We start from the raw sequence: 21,329 nt of genomic DNA, 5'->3' as shown, positions 1-21,329 counted from the left end.
AGCTAGACCTGCTGAATTTAATTAGCTTCACTTTCTCTTAATGATTAATGTGCTGATTAATGATGGCTTGAGAATGTATTCTCAGACAGCACTCAAATGGGCTACTGTAGGGCAGCCTTCCAAGAGCAACCCAGCTCAGCAGTGGGCAGATCGTGGTGGAGGAATCCTTCCCCCAGTCACCCCTCTATGTGCAGCAGCCCTGCCTGGGAGTCAGCACTGAGGGGTCCCTGCTGCTGGGGGTCCTTGGCACTTTGGGTGGAGCTCTGGACTCCCCTTTGGCTTAGCCAGACAGGAGCTGTTGGCTTGAGATGGGAAGAGACTGGCAGCCTGTAGAGCAGCAGTTTATTTGTAAGCCAGAAGAGCAGGGCTTGGGCATCAGAAACCATTGCCCAGTCCCACAAATACAAAACATCTCCCACACCTGACCAGGCATCAGACCCAGTCCAATAGCATCCATTATCTGACTCCATGAGCCTGGAGCATGCTCCTGGCTTCTGATTTTGCTGTTTGTTTTAAGGCAGCTGGTTGGTAGAGCTTTTATCAGGCCCAGAGTGTCTGTGAGGATCTCCTGCCAGCTGTGGGTTTGTTCTCTGCTGGCCAAACCCAGACACATCAGTCTCTGGGCAGGAGCTGGAGCAATGGCTTTGGTCTCGCTTGTTCTGATGATGGCAGGAGAGGAGCAGTGAAGAGCTGTGTGGTGCAGGGTGCACTGGGCTCTCAGTGTGCTGCTGTCACCCCAGTCTCTGCGTGTCTGATGACCTCAGTGCTTCACTCACCTGTTTCCTGGGTTTCTTCTGTCTGCAGTGCTAGCCAGGCTCCCTGGGAGGTTGTTTTAACAGACCTGCTTGTGAAGGGCTGCAAGAGACCTGAAGGTGGTGTTGCTGCAGATGGTTGTTGCACATCCCCTCCCTCCTCCTGTCTTATCAGCAGAGTTGGGACTTGTAGAGGTCCCTGGAAGCTGGTGATCAATGCCATGGGCACTGCCTACTCCTCCTTTGTTGGCTGCTTTAGAGAGCGAAGCAAAACCAAGGGGATGAGGAACAAAGTGCCACAGAGAGTGAAGCAAACCTCTGCACCTGCCAGCCAGTAAACTGCAAAGGAAGAGAAGATTCTGCTGGTTAGTAGGTGCCTGTCCTGGCACCTGTGTGACCTGGCCTGAGCCCGAGAGCAGCACTGCTGACCTTTCTGCTGGCACCTGAATCACATGGAGGAGGTGGCTAAGGGCAGTGCTGGGTCTCTGCAAGGAAGGAGCAGGTCAGGAGTGGCTGTTTCAAATGGGGTATTTTCATTCCCACCAGTACAGCAATGGGGAAGTCCCTGTTCACTCCTTCAGCCTTACAAGGCAACTGCTCCAGGCCTGCTCCTGGCACATGGCTGCAGGCAGGAGCCAGGTCCTGGCTTTGCTCAACCCTAATGTCAGGTCCAGGTTCAAGCTCTGAGCTGCTATGTGGCTGCTTCCCACAGTTCTGCCCCTTTACCCTGCATGGGCCTGGGGGAGCTGAACTGGGTACAGGGGCTACCTGAGGCACAGCCTAGCCTAGCCTGAGCCAGGGCCAGCAGGTACTGCCCCTCCCAGAGCTCTGGGGCAGGAGCAGCGTGTGAACTCTTTAGTGTGTAGCTTGGAGTGCTTTTAATGCTGAAAAGTTTGCACATGATGGCCTGACCCTGTTGCATCTGTGTCATCTTGGGATGCTGCTTCCTGAGATGTGGGAATGGTTACTCAAGCCCAAGAAACCTGATTTCCTTGACTGATCTGCCCAGTGCCAGCTGGCCCTCAGCAGAGGGGTCACTGCCTAAAACAGGTGAAACAAGCCCAGTAAATGCTCCCTCTGCACACTGGGGACAGCCCCTTGGTGGTACTCCTCTACCTGCACAGCTACACATGGGCCTGGAGTCAGGCAACAGCTGCTGTCTTGTTTACCTCTTATCTAGGAACTTTTTAACTCATCACGAGGCTTTTGCTGATGCTAACAAGGATCATGTCCTGCCCCTGCTGCAGCTCTCAGAGGTCCCTACCCCTGTAAATACAACTTTCTGGCTGCCCTTTCCCCTGGGCTGTGGGACCCATAGTGATGCTGTGCTGGCAAAGGGAGGAAGAGGAGGCTGCACTCACCTGTAGCTGACAAGACAGGCCCCAGGGCTCTGGCCAGGGCACCCAGGCTGCGCAGGATCCCCATCACACGTCCCTTCTGGCTGGCAGAGCCTGTGCGGGCAGAGAGCCACACGGCACAGCAGGGGGAAGAGTTTAGCACACGACTTACGGAAGAGCAACAGCAAAGGGACACTGAGGAGCCAAGCCCAAGCCTTGCTTCTGGGCCTCAGGGAGCACTGCAGTGCTGGCAACCAACCGAACCACTGCTGAGGAGACAACTCTGTCATCCACAGCTGGCAACACAGCTACAGCTGCTTTACAGGGTTACATAGCAGCTGGTGCCACAAACCTGGAAGGGTTCAGAAGGCTCCCTAGGAGGGCTTTTCTAAGGAGTGAGGAAGAGATTATTTGACTGCTGGCAGCCATGGCTGGTGTCTCTTTCAGAGGAACCAGGCCATTTCCTCATTGGTGCTGGTCATGGTCTTCACCAGTGATAATAATCCTTTGCCTGCTCTTTCTCTTAAGCAGAAATAAAGTTGTTCCATTCCAGAAAAAAAAGATTCCTCATCCCAGTGGACCCAGGGTGTGAGGCTGCTGGTCCCTCTGAACAGGTCACTGCTGTTTGTTAGCTCCGAAGTGACCCATAATGGAGTGCTGACAGTTTTCAGAAGCAGTTTGGGGTTCTCCTATGCTCCCCTTCCAGGATATTTCTGACTACCCCAGGGTCAGGATCTTGCATTCCAATTCCCCAGCAGCCCCACCCCGTTTCCCCTCTGTGCAGGACATTCAGAGAAGGGAAGCAGCTGAAGATGCAGCACCTCCAGGGCAGCACAGTTGCTTTGTCTCCCCACAGCAAGGCATGGTATCCTCAGAGGGTTACTGCAGCCAGGCATCTCTGGCAGCACGCAAGGGCCTGGGGATGGCTAAACTTTAGCCTCAATTCTGCAGGGGTGGTTATTGCTTCAGGGCTACACCCCTGGAGCAGCAGCCCCCCGAGCACTTGGCAGTTGTGCTTGCTGGCTTCATGCATTAGTGGGCAAAGAGGCCTTGTGTAAAGGCAAGCAGCAGCCAGAGCCACCAGGTCAACACTGCTCCAAGGTGGGCCCATGCCACCAGCATTCCTGCTGATGCATCACTCGACTTGAGGTCAGGTCTTTACTTGAGCCAAGTCTAGGCAAAGGTCAGCTGCATGGCCAAGGGCTGCTGCTCAAAGCAGGAAAGACACTCACCATAGCCTGACACCACTGCTGACAAACAGGGGATCACAACAGCTGCAGCTGGAAAAATCCACAAAAGAGCATGTCAGTTAACAGCAGGGAGCTCAAAACTGTTACAAGAGAGCAAAAAACAGGTGGCCCAAAGTTGTAACTACTGCAGAGAAACAGGCAGAGCTCTGGGGCACTGTACCAGAAATGAATCATCAGGTTTGGCCCAGCTCAATCATGAAAACACCCCCTCAAAGCCAACCTGCACCACGAGCCCAGAGCCAGGAGTGCTTGGAGCAGATGTTTCATATCAGTGTCAGCCCACAGGAAAAGGTTAGCTAGGTCACATCAGCTACCTGGGAGCTTTCCAAATCACTGTGCTCTGGTCAGGTGGAGCAGGGAAAGGGAACCAGCCAGCCAGGTGGCTGTACACAACATCGTACTGTCCCCATGGCTTTGTGTGGCTGACAGAGGCAGCAGCATTCTGCTTTGGGAAGTAAGACAGTCACGTCCAAAAAGAGGAGGTTACAACACGTCTGGACACAAAAGCCAAGAGCTGTTCAGCAGTCACTGCCCTTTTACTGCAAGAGGGGCCTGTTCTGCCAAGAAGGAAGGGCTTTAAGCATGCAGAGCAGAATCCTTTCCGGGAAAGAAAGGACAACTGCAGAGCAGGAATGACAGATGCTGCCTTAACTGCAGGCACCTTAACTCACGGGGCAGAGGGAGGAAGAGAAGGGGGAAAACAAGACCCCTCCAGAGGTGTTTCTACTGGGCTTAACCGGGGAGGAGTTGGGATTTTCTACCCGGGTACGGTGCCTAGGAAGGTGAAGCTCCTCAGACAAAAGGAGTCCCTGCTCTTCCCCCCTCCTCACCCAGTGGGCTCACAAAGCAAGGTCAGATGTAGCCAAGAGGGAGCTTCTCAAAGCTGTCAAACACAGCTGGCCCTCAGCAAGCCAGCTACTAATGAGCTGTGTTTGGTAGTTTGCAGTCTCTGCTCTTAGGCTGTAGCATGCAAACCCAAATCTTCAACTTCTGCAGTTAGCAATAGTTGAAGCTTCTTAACGAGTTAGCAGCACTGGGGATATCTGAAACCTCTTTTCAGACAGGCACTTCAGCAGATGAATCCAACATCACTCACAACAGCTTCCCTGAGTAACAGCTCAGGTTGGCAGAGGATTATTTATACAAACACTTGGAACATCTTTGAAATCCACCTAATCAGGAACAGGAGATGGAGTTTTGCTCCCTCCCTGTGCTAGCAGCACAGCCCCATGCACAACGCTCAGGACAGCCCTGATTTACCCCCACTCTTGCTCACTCTGCCCTTCAGCCTCTTGCCTTAGAAAGAACACAGCCACACTGAAGCACGTCCTGCTGTCTGCTGCCTTTTCCTGTGTTATTTAGTGAAGATTTTGCTTCTAGGTCTGATAAGAGGTGACTAAAACACTCTCAAGAGCTCCCCAGTGAGACAAATATTGGTGCTTCCAAATACCACCATGGCAAAATTCTGTGATACAAACAGCATCAGAAAAAAACCAATCCCAGACAGTCTTTCTTCCACATTTTGCAAACAGAAGTGTCAACTTTCCATTATAGTTTAAAATTCAAGTGAATCTTTTTTTTTTTTTTTTTTTTAAACAGGGTGAATAAACATAAAGCAAACTTCTTTGTGTCTGGCTTTCAGTGCCTTTGGGATAGCTCACCGAAGGAGTACAGCAGCAGCCCAGCACTCAGCATGGTCACATTTGCAGCCCATCCAATTAAGAAGAAAGCTGGAATCAGCAACACAATGGCCTGCAGGATGAAGGAGTCACACGGTTACATAGAAGCCCTTCCACTGCTGGGAGAACATTGCAGTGAGCAGCTGAAAGCCCTTTCCTCCCCACCAGACATCTCAAATTCACCTGGCTGGGCTCAGTTTGCTTTTCTGTGCTCTCAGCAGCACATGACTGCAGAGCACATGGAGTCACCTCTAAGGCAGGCTGCAGTTATCCCACCTCCCACTCCCACAGCTGAGGAAAAACTCTCTTTTGCAGAGCTCTCTCTCTCTCACATGATCCTCTGATTATTTGTGATGTTTTTCTCTTGCTCTATGTTAACTGAGCAGAAATCTGCCTTTAACTCTATCTCCTGAGCAGGCACAGAAGATCAAAAAAACCTTGTGTGCAACAGCTTCTCTGCTTTTTCTGCTGGTATTGACTGATTTTATCTTTAGCTTTTGGAGTCCATGCTTCTGAAGCCAAGATGAGAAGATGGGGGTGGAATGGCAATTGAAATTCAAATGCAAAAAGAAAAACCACTTTTCACCTCCTCCAAGATCCTGGACCTCAGGTCCCCTGTGATGCCTCCCTGGCACAGAGCTTTGGCAGAACAGACAGATCAGTGAAGACCTGCTGTTCCATAAAAGGCTATTCACTCCCACCAAATGCCTCACCTTGAAGATGCAGTTGTCAATGAGCTACTGCAGTCACTGTGCTAGGAGAGGCCACATTTGCCATAGGACCCAGATTCACAGAATACCAGAATAACTTCAGCAAAAAGGGGGAACTTCCACAAAAGCCACTCCAGACACATGCACGCCCAGAAAGAGTGGCCCAAGGCCAGCAGGTTTCTGCACAGTGCAAAACTGGAAGAAGAATCAATTTTCCCCCTTCCCACCACTGAAATATACTCTAGGGAAAGCCTGCCGAGTACAGACATGGCCAGACTGATGATGTTCCTTGAAGATAATTTGCCAGAAAGAGTCAGAGAGCAGCTCTGAAGCAGCTTTAGTAGTCTTAATGTCTGCACTGCAAGAGAAGTCACTGAAACAAAGCATAATGTTCACAGCACTGTACCTAGCCTGCACAGACACTCTGCTCTCATTCTTTACTACAGCTATGCATGAAGAACTCAAAATTTCAGTACTATGGTAGCTGATCTGCTAAGAAAGGGCTCTAATGTTCCAAACTTTAGTTAGACACATAAGTGCCAGTGGTGGGTTGAAAATTTTCCTATTCTTTGTTTTTAGTTAGGACCCCAAGCTAAGGCACTAAGCTAAGCTACCATCTCCAAACCATAACAATGCCCAACAACCATGGTCTTGAGAAGTCATTTGGCTGGATGCCTCAGACAGAAATTCATTTTAATTTGAGAAGTACAGTTATAGCCTCACACTTCAGACTGAAAATTAACATCTCAGATTTGTAGGGGAAAAGAAAAATAGATTTAGTGTTTGTTTTTTTTTTTTTTTTACCCTTTTTACAGTTCTGATTTCATTTCCTGGCTTGATTCGCCGAGCATAGCCTCCCTGGATCACAGCCATTGTTATTCCAATAAAGAAAAACATCTTGCCTTGCTGCATGCTAGAAGGAGGCAAAAACACAGAGCCTGGAGTCACACAGAGCATTCCACCCTGGGAGCCATAGTCCACAGCCTTTCCTCAACAAGAGACAGAAAATGCTTTTTGGTGCTCCTCTGAGCAGTGCAAAGTTCTTGACAAGCTGCCATTAGTCTCCAGAGCAGGCAGACAGCAAGAAGAGAAACCTCTGAGGTCCTGAGTTGAGATGGGACTGCTGCTGGCAAATGCTGCAGTCATCTCTGGACTGCTATGCTGTGATGTGATGTAGTTTAGCTGTTTCTTGGGTGGCCCACAGAAAGCCAGCACATTAATTATCCTGTGCCATATGCACAAGAGTTAGTGGTTTCCAAGGTTTTCCTTTCTCAACAACCATCACCAGCACTGCCTGTGTGGTCACCAAGGCACAACATGGGCACTGACATGGTGCTGACTATGTACCCCAGCAGGAAACTTGCAGCATCTCTCCATTCAGCCTTAATATTTCTTCAAATTTCCCTTTCATCTCTCTTGTCTACTAAGCTTTGTGGATGTTCTCAACTAAAAGCTTGTTTGTCACCCAGCCTGCACTGCTGGCATGAAGCTGTGTATCTCATCTCCCTGGCAGAAGGGAGAGGATATTCTTCTTGCTCTAGAAAACCTTTCCTTGACACACACACACGTTAGTTAAGCCACAAACTGTAATGAAAGACAGGCAATGGATGAGACAAACCCCTGAGAATTACTCAAAGGGAAGGACACGCATAAGGAATCAAGCTGCAAGATCATGTTCCTGGCTGGAAATCTTCCTATGAGCTGGCAGGAAAAGTATTTCCAGCTGAGCTGCTGTTAGTGGGCTCTGTTCTCTTTTTTTTCTCCAGTGTTTGCCTACAGGAAATCAAACTCCATGATGTACACCACATGCAATGCAGAAATGAACAAATGCAATCACACAGCTACCCCTCCACCTCTTGCCTTTTCTGAGCTCCAAGATCTGTCCTGATACTGAAGAACTCTTCTGGGCAAGAAGAGGCTTTACTCTAATCAATACAACTAGCCCAGCTATACATAGCTGAGGAGCTTTCATTTAGTCTTCTGCATTGATTTTCTCTAGTCAGGAGGAGTTGCAGATCAGTTCCTTTCATGATAAATAGTGTCCCTGGATTTTCTTACATTCCTCCCCCAAAGCCCAAGCACCACTGAATGTGGTGGTTGCTTTCTGAGTGTTTTCACCAACCTCATAAATTCTCTCTTGAAAAGAAATGAAGAGAGCTTAAATCAAGAGTTTGGAAAACATCCCAGAGAGAACACACAACATTTATCTTCTAGGTGTGCTATACCTGCTGAAGTGTAACCTCTGGTGAGTCAGAAAACTCAGGGTATACTCCAAGCCGGAAAAGAGGAAGAGGTACAGGAAATAAACCAGGCCCAAAACTTTGAGATTCTGAAGATCTAAACAAACAAACAAACAAACAAACAAGTGAGAGAAACACTGTGGTGTTTTTCAAGCAGGCTTGAGAACATAACAACAGTAGAGCAACATTCATCACCTGTACAGGGAAAAGTTCTCAGCTTAGATGCTCATTTTAAATACCCATGAAAGACATGGCACAAATGGCTTCTGCCTACTACCTTCCTTCTTCTGAGAGGAAAAGAGCCAAAAAGACTAATTTCTCTCAGGGTCACTCTGATGTCACTCATCCAGTCCTGCCCCTCTGCCTCACACTCACTCCCCCAGCTGCACAGGGATCGATTGATTTATGTATTTCAATCAATACCTACATTCTGCCTCACATCTTGATGCTGCCCTCGGGATGGTATTGGTTAAAGCACAGCACCCCCTTCTCTAAGCTCCAGATGTGACAGACCTTACTTAAACCCTGCCTTGGCAGAAAAAGAACAGGTATTCCCCAAAGTGCCAAATATTACCCTGTTCCTGCTGCAGCAGCAAGGAGGACTGAAGGATAAGTAGTTTATTTTCTAAGGCTTAAATAATTTCACACAGAGGAATGGCCAGCTCAAAGCCTACATCTCCAGGATCTGAGTTGAGAAATAAAATTCTAGCCTGAAGTTTCCTGGTTTGCAGCTTGAATAAGCAAACTCACATCTCCCTTACTCATGCCTTGATCAGTCTCTTTAAATCACTTCACTACCCCATGCTGCAGCCAGAGCCTGAAGAAAAAAAGCAAGTAGCAGGTCAGAAATCCTCAAAACAAGAATCTCTAAAACCTTCTTTTGGGAATAACAGGACCAGTGTCCAAGGGAACCTGGCTAATTGTTCATAAGTTAGTAAGGAGTGTTTTAAATGAATGAACAGTGCTGCTTCTGAACTGCTTTGAGTAGGGTTTTCATGTGGAAAACACAGCCACCTGCAACAGGACACACAATATCCATGTACAAAGCCAGCCAACACTTACTCTGCTCTGAGGGGGATTCTTCTCCTCGGGTGACAGCAGAGAACCGAAATAAAGCCAAAGGACTGAGCAAGTCAACTGCTGCCTGAAACCCAGATGTCACAGAAGAGACCTGGAGAAAGAAAGAGGTTATTTAAAAACCTGATGTCATTAACTACTACCAGGAATTGTCAGTAACAGTCAAATGTGCTTCTACACCTACCCAAACTATCTGAGATGAAACAAGGCACCTGGCACGGGGGTTTGACTGACCCCCATGAACAGCCCCAGACTTTTTGAACACAGAACTGGCTCCAGACTGTAACCAAAAGGTAGAGCACTGACAGCACCTTTCACTGACGATAGAAAACAGACTCTCCCTTGGGTTCCCCAAAAGCAGAAGAGGCTCATTCTCCACAGCCCTGAAGATGGCTTTATTTGGTTCATCCTTTGCATCAGCCCTCCTGTGCAGTGCCCATTGACAGGGAACGCAATGGCACATCTGCCTGCAAGCTCATGGGAAGCTGGGGACCTGCTTGTGTGCTGCAAGTCTGTGTAGCACATCAAACAGCAGCCTGTTTTGGTACTGGCTGTTCTTTTAGCAAGCCACTGACACCTCCTCAGGAAAAAAAAAAAAAAGAGAAAGTAATTTTTAGAGAGATTCTTAGAGGTTCTGCCCAGCCACACTGTACGGCTTTGGAAAGAGGCAAATTTATTTTATAGCACTCCTGGTTCTTGTACTCTGTACATCACAACCTAATTATGCACCTAGTGGCACTCTCCCTGCTCCTTATCAACAGGCACTGAGGAGATGTTTGTTCTTTCATCTATAGAGAATTCAATATTTCAGTTTGTTTATTTTATTTTAGCCTAAGGTATGGGAAAGCAAAGAAAATACTGAAGAAGAAATAATGTCTAAATTCTTAAGGAAACAATTCCTTTTAGAGCAGGAGAATTTGGGCTGTCACTTTACATGACAGTCACAGGAAGAGATAAGACAGACTTAAGAATCCTGAATAATCCCACGTAGCACTTCCCATCTTCAAAGCACTGCACAGGCTTTATCTGATGAGCTTCCTTCTCTCCCCAGGTAAGGAGGGAGGGAGGGGAGCTATTACCCCCTTGAGGGCAGAGATTGAAGGTCAAATTATCAGTGGAACTTAATCTCAGTGCATGACCTGAGGATTTAATAAAGCTGTAAACAAATCAACCTTCAACATGGCATTAACATGACTCCTGTCTTCTTTTGCCAGTCAGAGCTTCTGAGTATCCCACAGCAGAGCTCTGGAGCCTGTTAGTCTCTCAGCAGCACCCAGTTCAATACACCAGGCTGGTTCTGTACAAAGCCCTAAAGCTGCTGACCCCCACAGCACAAACTGGGCTATTTATTTCCCTCCCCACTGCATGCATTGCAGAGAGCAAATAGATGCTCCCAAGAAGTTTCCTCACGCTTTTAAAAGGTCTCTAAGAGGATTTCCTGAAGCTGGCTTGTAGCAATGCTCAGTTCCTGCATCTGTTGGCATGATGGTGTTTGTGCTACAGCACAGAGAATCTGCTAACAAGCAGCTCTCCTTAGGCCAGTAATAAAAAAAACCTCTAATTTGTACCTGGTTTGAATTATTATCCACATCAGACAGGGTGCCAAGGTGCTTGGACTGAAAGGGTGATTTTAGTTTGGTCTAAAGGACATTGATTAGATGTTTAAAATCTTGGTGTATGAAATTTTATATATATATATATATATATATACACACACACACACTTATTTTTTATAATACATGGAGGGGGTGTGTGTGCATGTAAATATCCTCTAATTTCTCTTATCTTTGCCCTGAAAATAAGAAACTAGAAGTGACCATCCACTATAATGAAAACCTTGTCCTAAAATTGACAAAGATGTTTTGCCATCCCCAAAACCCAAAGTATAAATTGCCAACTTCAATGTCATCAGCTGTGTGGAGTTTATATTCTTCCCAGGTTCAAAATCTGCAGCCTATTACTTGTATTTAATTTCTATGCTTATGATTTATTACTCCAACACTGCTCAGTTTTACTTCCATGATCCCACCAAAGGTCACCTTGAAGAGCAGACACTTTTCATGGTGTCTGTTTACTCTGTTTCCCTCTAATGCAAGAGGAATAAGTAAAATGTCTTGAAGTCCAAATCAGGAATGCAGCCTGGGTCTTCCAAGCTGCAGCCTTACCCTTCAAACCAGACATTGTTTAGCATGCACAGAGCATAAGCTTTGTTTTTCCATAAGTCTTCCACTGGTGCTGCAAAGCCCTACACATAGTCCTTGCATCAGAGACTCATAGAATGGTTTGGGTTGGAAGGGACCCTGGAGATCATCTAGTTCCAACTCCACTGCTATGGGCAGGGACACCTTCCACCAGCCCAGCTTGCTCAAGACTTCATCCAACCATGGCCTTGAACACCTCCAGGGAGGGGGCAGCCACAACCTCTCTGGGTGACCTTTTGCAGTGTCTCCCCACCCTCACTGTGAAGAATTTATCAATCAGCTAGACACCAGGAAAATAAAATGGTAAGACTCTCCCTCTAGCTAGGCAGCCTTGCCCATGACTAGCTTGGCTAAAAATTAACTCAGGAGCTCTTATAGGGGACAGATTACACTAGAAATGTTTCTGTTCCTTCCTTCTCCCAAGTAAGTCACAGCAGAAGCTGTTTTGGCTACCTCACATAAGACCAACAGGTGAACACTACAGTTCTCTGGCCACTCTTCACTTGATGAACTTGTGGAATAGTTAAGGAAAACAAGGGAAGAAGAATAGTGAAAATTCAGTTCTTTTTGGATCAAAACTCACAGAACCCTAGAATGGTTTGGGTTGGAAAGGACCTTAAAGATCATCTAGATTCAAACCCTGCCATGGGCAGGGACATCTCCTACTAGACCAGGCTGCTCAAAGTCCCATCCAGCCTGGGTTCTAACCTGGTTTCCAACTCATCCTCGTTCCCTCTGTTCCACTCCACCTTCCTCCTTCTACCAGTTAATTGCAATGTGAACGAATGTGAAACACTTGAACTTCTCTCCTGTGAGGAGGACTGACAGAGAAAGCAGGATGTGATGAGAACACAGTGTATTTGAAGGAAACAGATGTCTGATCCCACTGGCACGTTCTCCTACCACTCAGCCTTATCATTTCCCCTCTTCTCACAGCTTTGTCCTTCCAGCCCATGCAACTCCTGTACTCTGGGAGCATCTGCTCCAGCTCAGCCCAGCCAAGTTCCAGAGAGGCAGCCAACATAGCTGCCCCTCCTCTGCCATGCATGGGCCAAGAAAACTGCTCCTCTCCTACTCTGAAAATCGAAGGAATTATCCAAGAAAAGAGGAAATCAGGCTAAAAAGTGAAATTGCAAATTCCCTAGAACACATAAATCACCCAGGGCCACTGCCTGGATGCTGACTGAAAAGAGACAGCACAAAGCACTAACACTGTCACCCATCACAAGAAGCTCCAACACCAGACAAACCACTACCTAGTCAGCAACCAAACGCCCTCTGTATTTTGCATGGCTGAGTCCTGACCTCCACAGACACCTCTTAATTCACAGCACACAACCCCCACTGCTGCACAGACACAGCCCCAAAAAGCAGGGAGAGTGCCCTCATTCTCCTACCAAAACTCAGTCCTGCTTGGCTAACACAGAGCAGCTTATCAGAAGAACTCTCAAGAGGATCATAAAGGGGAGAGAGGTATTCAGCCATCCACAGTCCTAAAAGGCACTGAAACCATGCATCTCCCCACAGCAAAGGTGGAGTTGTTTAGAGAACACAGATTTGCTCTGCAGCAACATCATGTTGCCCCCACACCAGAGTGTGCAGCTCTAACCAAGGACAGGATTTTATCTGGAATGTTTAGAAACAGCCAAACAGGGAAAGGGGAACAGGTGACACATGGAAGAGCTGTTAGAACAATATAGCTGCAGTGCTTGGGAAAATAACACAAACAATGCATTCCATACAGGACATAACCTGCTGGGAAACACTCAGGGAAGGTCCAAAGTCTTGCCCTACGGACCAGAGGTTTCCTGAACAATTCCCTGCATCACAGGGTTTGGCTATCCAGAAACCAAGCATGCTCCAACAGCTGAGTGCTGCTTAGAAACCAGGGAGTAGGAAGGATCCAATCCAGTTGAAAGCTTCAAGTGCTTCACCCAGGCACCTTGGGCTGAATTCAGTCTCTCCCACACTGTGAAGGACACTGTTCCAAGAGACTTTTAATCAGATATTGGACAGTGTTCAATCACACAACACAAAATCATAATGTTCATAAATGTCTGGCCCCTCAAATCCAGTCACTGAATTTTAGCACTTCCAGGCATTTTATGAAGACAGCACAGCTCAGAGGGAAGAACCATTTGCTCCTCAAGTTTTCAAAATTATCAAGCAAAGACAAGATAATAGTTCAGAACATTTCCAGCACACACTGGCTAAATGACAGAAAATCCAGCCTCTGGTGCATGTACTCTTATGATTAGCTGCAATTCCTCCCCAGGGAGCCATTGCGATCAGTTTAAAATTCACTCTCTTCCTCCCAGGTTCCCATTAGGTTTTGAGCCATGTACACCTAGCACACCAAAAGCAGCAATTAAGCAGGTATGTTAACTACAAAGAATTTCTCATGTTACACTGGCCTAGGAGGTGGGACTATCACATAACCCCTGAATGATTATATCAAACGCCAGGCCCCCAAATGAGCTAAATTCCCGAGACACTGCCTCAGCTCCTTGTTCCCAGTGCTCCAACAGTTCTCAAAGCCTGTAAGCCTGTTTTTGCAAGGAGCAGAGCTGTTCATACAGAGCCACAGTCCACTTACCCGCTTTTCTTTGGGAAGGGTCTCTGGAAGGAGGAAGAAGATGAAAATCAAGTCTGCCACAGCAAACACGAGCGCTAACAACGCTGAACGAAGGTAGAAGACCTCTCCTTTCTCTGCCCCCATGGCTAGGTAAGCTCCAATCATGGGACCCAGGGTGAAGCCAAGGGAGAAAGCCACACCAATCATTGCCTGCAGTGATACAAGGAACACAGACATGGAGTTTAGACACCTGTTTGTTCAGGTAGCTCAGCTCTAAACCAGTTTGGATTTCTTGGTATTTGCCTTTAAAGAAATGCAACCAGAAACAGAACCTAAGCATTAAGAATGAAAGCCCTGTTACTACCAAATAACTGATGTCCTGTCCAGTCAGGAAAGGGACAGGAACAAACTGCAATGTGGTTATGAGAGAAAGGAATCTGGGAAGAAAAATAATAATTCTCACCTCAGGGACTGCTCAGCCAGCAGAGCTTTCAGCCACAGAATAAATTTTTTGTAGTATAACAGCAGAGAAAGGAGTACAGCAGTATGGCAGGAATTCATGATAGTGTCTATAGCTTTCTCTGTTTAGGAATTTATGGCTTACAGAGCAAACAGGCTGAGAGACTTCCCAGAACAATCTGAATTTAGTGTAGGCACTAAAGGGGATTTATTAATTCACTATGAAACCAGCACATCAGAAAAGAGGCAGAATCTGCACACACTGGATGGGAGCTTAAAAGAGCCCCTGTCTGACCCATCAACTCAGTGAGAGTGCTTAAGAACAAACCAGTGCAGGACCTGGCTTGTTTCCTTCTGGCTCCATTCATGTCTTTCTTAAAGACACTGTCTCAATGTCCTTGAGACATTCAAAGATGTATGTTCACACATGCTGGATCCAAACCCCTGTCATCCCAGGACATGATCCTCCTGCTTTGCTGAGTCTATTTAGCTATATCTGTAGTACTAAACTAAACAAGACCACCTCACAGCCTCCAGTGTTGTTTCAGCCTGCCCAGCGAGCACTCTCCCAGGCAATGGCTCGTCACAGGTTGGAGGTACCATCAGTCAGATGCTAGTCTTGCCAGGAAGCAGAATGAACATGCCTTGCTCTGCTTTGGAAAAGAAGAGAGTGGAAGCCATATGGATGTGAACCATGCTGTACTAAGTGACTTGCCCTCAGGCTCTAAAATTAGGCCCTGACCCAGTTTATTTACTGGTGCTGTATTGGCTATGCCTTTCCATAAATAAAAATATCTTTTGGCTCACCAAGACTATAATAAATTGCTTTAAAAATTCATTAGCTACCACTGTGAAATCTAAAGCTCCCCTCCTCACAAGAAGCAGCTGTCCCACATAGCAGCTTATAACAACCTGTTGAGAGAAGTTTGGGCCCTCAAGGTTTCTGTAAGATAAAAGCTCTAACTGGTAATTCACAGGCAAAGTTCAGCCTGCAGGGTGCTTCCATCTGGTCCAGTTCCTTCTGGAAGAAGACAGGGCAGCTGTTCATGCTGCTGCTCAGGCAGCCACATGCCACATCCTTTACCTGCTGAGCTCAGATCCGGAAGGCAGTGCTGCACTGCAGAAGTCAGGAGGCACACTGTGCTGTGCTGCTGTGCTCCACAGTTTGGGAAGGTGAGGAGAGCAGGTTGTCCTCTAACTGGCTGCCAGCTACAAAAATTGGGCCATAAGACCTTTGAATTTCTCAGCTGTTGTAATGAGGACTACAGTTCTCAGAAGGAGTAAGGTCTAACACTTGCACACAGGTAGTTATTCAACATCTAGGGCACCTGCTTTTTGTTGCAGGTGGAAGTCATTGACAAGTGAAGCCTGAGAGCTTACCACCAAAATGATCTGACATCTTCTGAGGAGTGAGGCAGTGTACAAAGTTATCAACTGAGCAGTGAATACACACCTGAGGAAGATATTCTGAGCACCTGGAATCAATTCAATTCCCTGCAATCCCAAACACCCCCCACATGTGTAACTCACCATGCCCTTGCTCCGTGCTTTTGCAGAGTGCAGGTCAGCAATTATAGCTGTGGAGAGGCTGACATTCCCTTTGCTTATTCCACCCACAATCCTGGAGAGGAGGAAAACACCAAAGGTCCTAGAGACAGCCCACAGTGCATATGATGTTATCAAACCCACCTGCAGAAACAAGAAAGAGTTCTTGATAAAGCAAAACAAAGCTAATATCAGCTCTGCAAATTCCCCTCTTGTAAGTCCACCCCACCTGGAGTCCTGTGTCCAGCTCTGGAGCTTCCAAGACAAGGACATGGAGCTCTTAGAGCAGGTCTAGAGGGGACCATGAAGATATCAGAGGGCTAAAGCATCTCTGCTGTGAAAACAGGCTGAGAGAGCTGGGGTTGTTCAGCATGGAGAAGGCTCCAGGTGGACCTCAGAGCAGCCTTCCAGGATTTGAAGAGGGCCACAGGAGAGCTGGAGAGGGACTTTTGACAAAGGCATGGAGTGACAGGAACAGGGGTAATGGCTTCAAACTGGAAGAAACTGGCTTGAGATGAGACATGAAGGTGAAATTCTTCCCCATGAAGGCACTGGAACAGGTTGCCCAGAGAAGTTGTGGAGGCTCTAGCCCTTGAAGTGCTCAAGGCCAGGTTGGATGGGGCTTTGAGCAAGCTGCTCTAGTAGGAGGCAGCAGTAGAGATTGAAACTAGTTGATCTTGAAGGTCCCTTCCAACCCAAACCACCATTTAACTTGTCTGTTTTCAGCAGCTGCTTCAAAACCCATGTAACAGAAATGTCTGAATATACTGATAGTGCACTATGTCCTGGACAGGGATACAAAAGCAATAGAAACAAATCATACAAACTTTGTACAAACTGAGATTACTAACAGAAGAGCAAAGAAAGTTCAGAGGGAGCTAACTCAGTCCTGGGCACAAACTCACTCTTGTATATGCCATTCCACTTGTTTCAAACTTCAAGAGAATTCTGGTTTTAAAATAAGAAGACTTCACAGTTCTAGCCCTTAAAATTCATCATCACAATCATCATCATATTTGCTTATTTAATTCAGTCTCCACAAGCCTACAGGACAGGGGGATTTGTCTATCATTTGCAGCTGTGTTCCTCCATGTATGCACACAGTTGCTCTGCACACCTTCTGTAATTAGAGCCCCACACCAGCAACAGAGAAAACGTTCTGGAGAATGTCCATGCTGACAAGAAATACATCACACAGTGCTATACAGCACCTCCTGACAACCCCCAGGCTCTGTGAAATGGGTCATGAAGTGATCAGCCCTCATTAGGCACTTGGGGAACTAACTTGTACAGGGATTATGTTTAACATTTGTAAACAAAGCATCTGAAGTCAGACTCCTGCACAGAGAGGAAAGGGATTTTGGAAAAATCCCAGAAAAATATAGGTATTTTGGTGCCTTTCTTGTACAGTCCTGAAATTGGGAAGCTCAGCTTAAGCACTTGCTTTTGGAAGTGCAGCCAAGTGACTTGACAAGAAACAGACCTCGAATGCTCAGCTCCCCCACCCTTTGTGCTAATCACAAGACCACAGTGCCTTCAGCTGTATATTGGGATGGCCTGACTAAAACCAGCAGGAGACACATACCACTGTCATCAAGATGACAGGCCTTCTGCCCAAGTGGTCTGACACAGCACCAGTGAGGGGAGAGGAGAAAAACTGGAGGATGGAAAAGATTGAGCCAATCAGACCTAAAAAAGAAAAAAATAAAAATTTACATGTATCAGTACACCTGCTGCCTTCACCTCACATACAGAGACACCCAACCTGTTCCAGACCTGTCTCTCCACATAAGTCCTTCAGAAGCATGCAATTACATGTAAACCAGCAGCTGTAAAGAACAACTATATCTCTCAAACTAAGCCACCCTCCAAGCATTGTTATTTAAGTGAGACTGCAAAGACAGCCCAGATACAGAGCCCAGAGTAACAGGAATAAACTGGATCCTTCACTGGTTACTTCACTGCTGAGAAGGGGGTTGAAACTCCCTGGTTATAATGGCATGCTGGTTCTCCAATGCTTCCCCAGCTGACTGCATACATTGTCTGGTTTTGAAGCAGAGATAATGCAGTCTTTAACAGCCACAGCTCTTTTAAGGTTTTTTTTTGATTGTTTGAACCTGATTCTGCCACACTTAATTAGCTTTTCTTCCCCTCTTATTGTGGAAAGAGGGACACAAGCACTGCTGATAGTGAGGCACCCTGAGAGGCAGGAGTCATCTAACAGACTTTTGAAATCTGCCTCCAGCTTCTGTGATCTTTAATTCCTCTTTTCTCTTGCCATTTCTAGCTTCACACACTTATTAATTTGCTCTACACCCTCAACAAGCAGGCAATAAAAGGCCTTGCTGTCACAGTTTTTCTCTGAAGGAAAAACTGGGTTACATGTCTCAGATCATTCAGCTATCAAAGCTGTAAAAGGCTGAGGAGAGACCAAATGTTCTGCTCCCATCAGCTTTGAGTAGGCAGAATGTTGATACTGAACGCCTTGGAGAGGACAGCTGCTTGTGATAGCTCAAAAAACTGTCTGAAACCCTTACAGATTTGTACACTGGCAGTTGATGTTAATGCTTTTCTCTTTTTCTCTTGTTTCAAAACCTCTTGCTTATCTTGGGGGAAGCCTCAGCTCACTGAAAGGAGAGAGTCTAGACATTTCCAATTAAAATTAACACAATCTCACTGCTTCATACTCTGAAATCCCAGTTTCCTTCCAACTCTTTAAATCACAAGAGGCCAAAGGAGCCTCTGATGTGTAACATGACATACATGCTGCTGGACTTCCTGCACTACTCCCAGTGATGCTCACCCACAACAGTGTCCTAGTGAGAGCAAATGCTTCTGGACCCTGCAAGTCAGCAGCTCTCCTGCTTTTAATAGGACTAATTGAGATTTAGAAGCAATGCTGCTCTACAGCTGCCCAGCAGGGAGGTGAGACTTGAACTCACAAGCTTCTAATTCCAGTGTTTCCTACTGACTGATCTCCAGTCACGTGCAGATCCATTGTTAAGGGACAGTAATTTCTCTGACTGTGCAGGGTCTGGCACAGCAGGCTCCTGACCCTCAGGTGACAGTCTGACAATAGGGAACAGCAGGCCTCTATTTCTGTAGCAAGCTGTAGAACAAATTGGGCAAGATCATAGGATAATTCAGGTTAAAAGGGACCTCTGGAGGTCACCTCCCCCAACTGCCTGTTCATAGGGTCAGCTATGACATCAGACCAGGTTGTTCAGGGTTTCATTCAGTGAGGGTCTGAGGATGGAGACCACAAAACCTCTCTGGGCAACCTGTTCCACTGGCCCTCAGCTGAACTTGTTGGAGTTTATGGATGCTTTTTGTACCGGGGTGCAAAACTGGATGTCAATGCTCTAGACGTGGTCTAACAAGTGCTGAGTAGAGTGAAATAATCACTTCCCTCAACCTGCTGGCTCTGCTCCTGTTCATACAACCCAGGTGCTACCGGCACCTTTGTTGCCAGGGCTGGCTCAGGCTCATCTTGCTGCTCAACAGGATCCCCAGACCTTTCACAGCAGAGCTGCTGCCCACCTGTCAGTGCCTAGTCTGCATTGCTGCAAGGGACTCCTCCTTCTTAGGGAGAGGAATTTCCATTTGTCCTGACAGAATTTCACCAGGTTCCCGTTAGCCCTTTCCTCCTGCCTGCCTAGGTGTCTCCAAGGCACAGAGATGGGGCAGTTTAATGAAAACAAAATCATTTGCAGCCTACTCTAAGAGATGTTTTCTGTTGTTTAAATCCAGAATGCTTTTTATTTAAATCCAGTATGCTTTTTAGTATTTGTCATTTTTCTCATCATTCCTCACATCAACACTGCAAATAACTTGAATATAACACTTGTGTTCTTTTTTTTTTTTTGGCCTTCATACCTCCAAACAAGACACTGTTGTATTTCCTCTCTGGAGGCACCCCAACCATTGCTGCAAACCAGTCCACACCACGTTGCAAGGACAAATAGAATCCATCCTGCAAAACAGAGAGATGAGGAATAAAAGCAGGAAGACAGATTCACTGTTTCAAAAACAGCATCAGAGTTGAGTGAACTAGAAACAAGGTTAGATGATTCCCTCTCTCCTGCACCCCCTCAATGGAAAACTTCCTCGCTGATCAGTTGTCTAGGCTAAAAACAGCTTAGAATGGTGAATATTGACAGGCAGCAGATAATTGGCTGTATGTGTTATGGTGGAGGAATGTCTGAATTTGAACTTTTTCAAACCATCAGGCCTGCTGCTTGCTAAAACTTGAACTGAACAACAGTGGTGTGTCCTGAATCCTTCAATTAACAAAGCAACATGGGACACATACACTATTCAGACTGAGATAACCAGGGTCTTGTAGGTCCAGAAAGAAGAGGTGGTGGGGAAAACAGTGGTTCCTGAAAAGAGGACAACCTGGGAAAAAGAATGAGGCCCTGAAAAGAAAATGAAAATCTTGGCTATAGGAAATACACTGGAAGTGGGGGGAAGATCCTGGAGATCAGTCCATAGTTAGGGTTAGAGATAGGGTTATAAGAAAAAGCCTACAGCTGCAGCTGGAGTGTGGTGGGAAATGGGTTATGAGATAGGAATGTGGAATGCAAAATTAATTCTCTCCTGACATTTTTGTATTGTCCAGTAATATGTGGGAATGGTAACTGTAAGCAGCTACACAGCAGGGAACCAACACAACTTTGTCTCCCATGTTCCCAGAGCAGCAGCCAGCTCCCTGCTAAGAATGGAAGTTGAGATCTAGTGAGAACGATGCTGGGATTAGGACTAGTGAAGTACTCAAGTAGGTCAAAAGCTCTTGTCACTTTGGTTCTTAGATAAACCCCAGTATGCAGGTTTGTTATGGATTGTTGTTTACTCTGTCTCCCCAGTGAAGTCACAAACTAAATACAAGGACTAGCCCCTAAGAGACTAGCCCTGAATTTTCCCCAGAATAAATCCCTCATTTTAACGAAAAGGCAAGAGGAACTCTTGCAGGTTCACAAACAAACTCAGTTCATGCCCTATTTAAACAGGCTGGATGTTATTATTATTTGTTATTCTACCTACAGCTATTTGCTTGCCCCAAGGTCTCCATCCTTCCCTGAAGATCCAAAATTTTCAGCAGGCTGACGTTTCTGCTACTCACCTCAGTCTGGCTGTAATAATCAAGGATGGAAGGGAAGAGTGGCAAGATGAGAGCGAATCCCAGCAAGTCAATGAAGAGCGCCAGGAAAACGATCATAATAACACGGCTGCAGTTCTGTTCTTCTGTGTTGCTGAGGGAGCTGCTGTCAATGTCTCTCACCTGCTGGGCCATCTTCCCAGGTACTCTCCTTCTAAAAATTACAATTACATACAGTCAGGAAGCATTTTGCTGGCCTTTTGTAAAAGGTACCTTACAAAAGATATTCTTTCGTAAGTGACAGAACAAGGGCTGATGGCTTCAAACTGGGAGAAGCTGGGTTTAGACAAGACATGAGGAAGAAATTCATCCCCATAAGGGTGGTGAGGTGCTGGAATAGGTTGCC

General features: G+C 46.6%; 1 protein-coding gene across 1 annotated transcript; it reads right to left on the bottom strand.

Annotated features, from left to right (window-relative positions):
* Positions 1-984: 984 nt before the first annotated feature.
* Positions 985-21,118, bottom strand: MFSD10 (major facilitator superfamily domain containing 10). Its single transcript, XM_054391630.1, has 12 exons — positions 20,948-21,118; positions 19,702-19,798; positions 17,411-17,514; positions 15,811-15,969; positions 13,843-14,031; positions 9,031-9,139; positions 7,954-8,065; positions 6,533-6,641; positions 5,001-5,091; positions 3,322-3,369; positions 2,114-2,203; positions 985-1,091 (listed from the first exon to the last, which is right to left on the bottom strand). Exons 1-12 carry the CDS (start codon positions 21,116-21,118, stop codon positions 985-987), a joined length of 1,386 nt encoding a protein of 461 aa, XP_054247605.1.
* Between the last annotated feature and the right edge of the window lie 211 nt (positions 21,119-21,329).

This window comes from Indicator indicator, chromosome 23, assembly GCF_027791375.1.
Source record: "Indicator indicator isolate 239-I01 chromosome 23, UM_Iind_1.1, whole genome shotgun sequence".
NCBI classification, from domain to species: domain Eukaryota; kingdom Metazoa; phylum Chordata; class Aves; order Piciformes; family Indicatoridae; genus Indicator; species Indicator indicator.
Note: the sequence above shows the minus strand (reverse complement) of the source record. Positions and strands in the feature narration are given on the sequence as shown.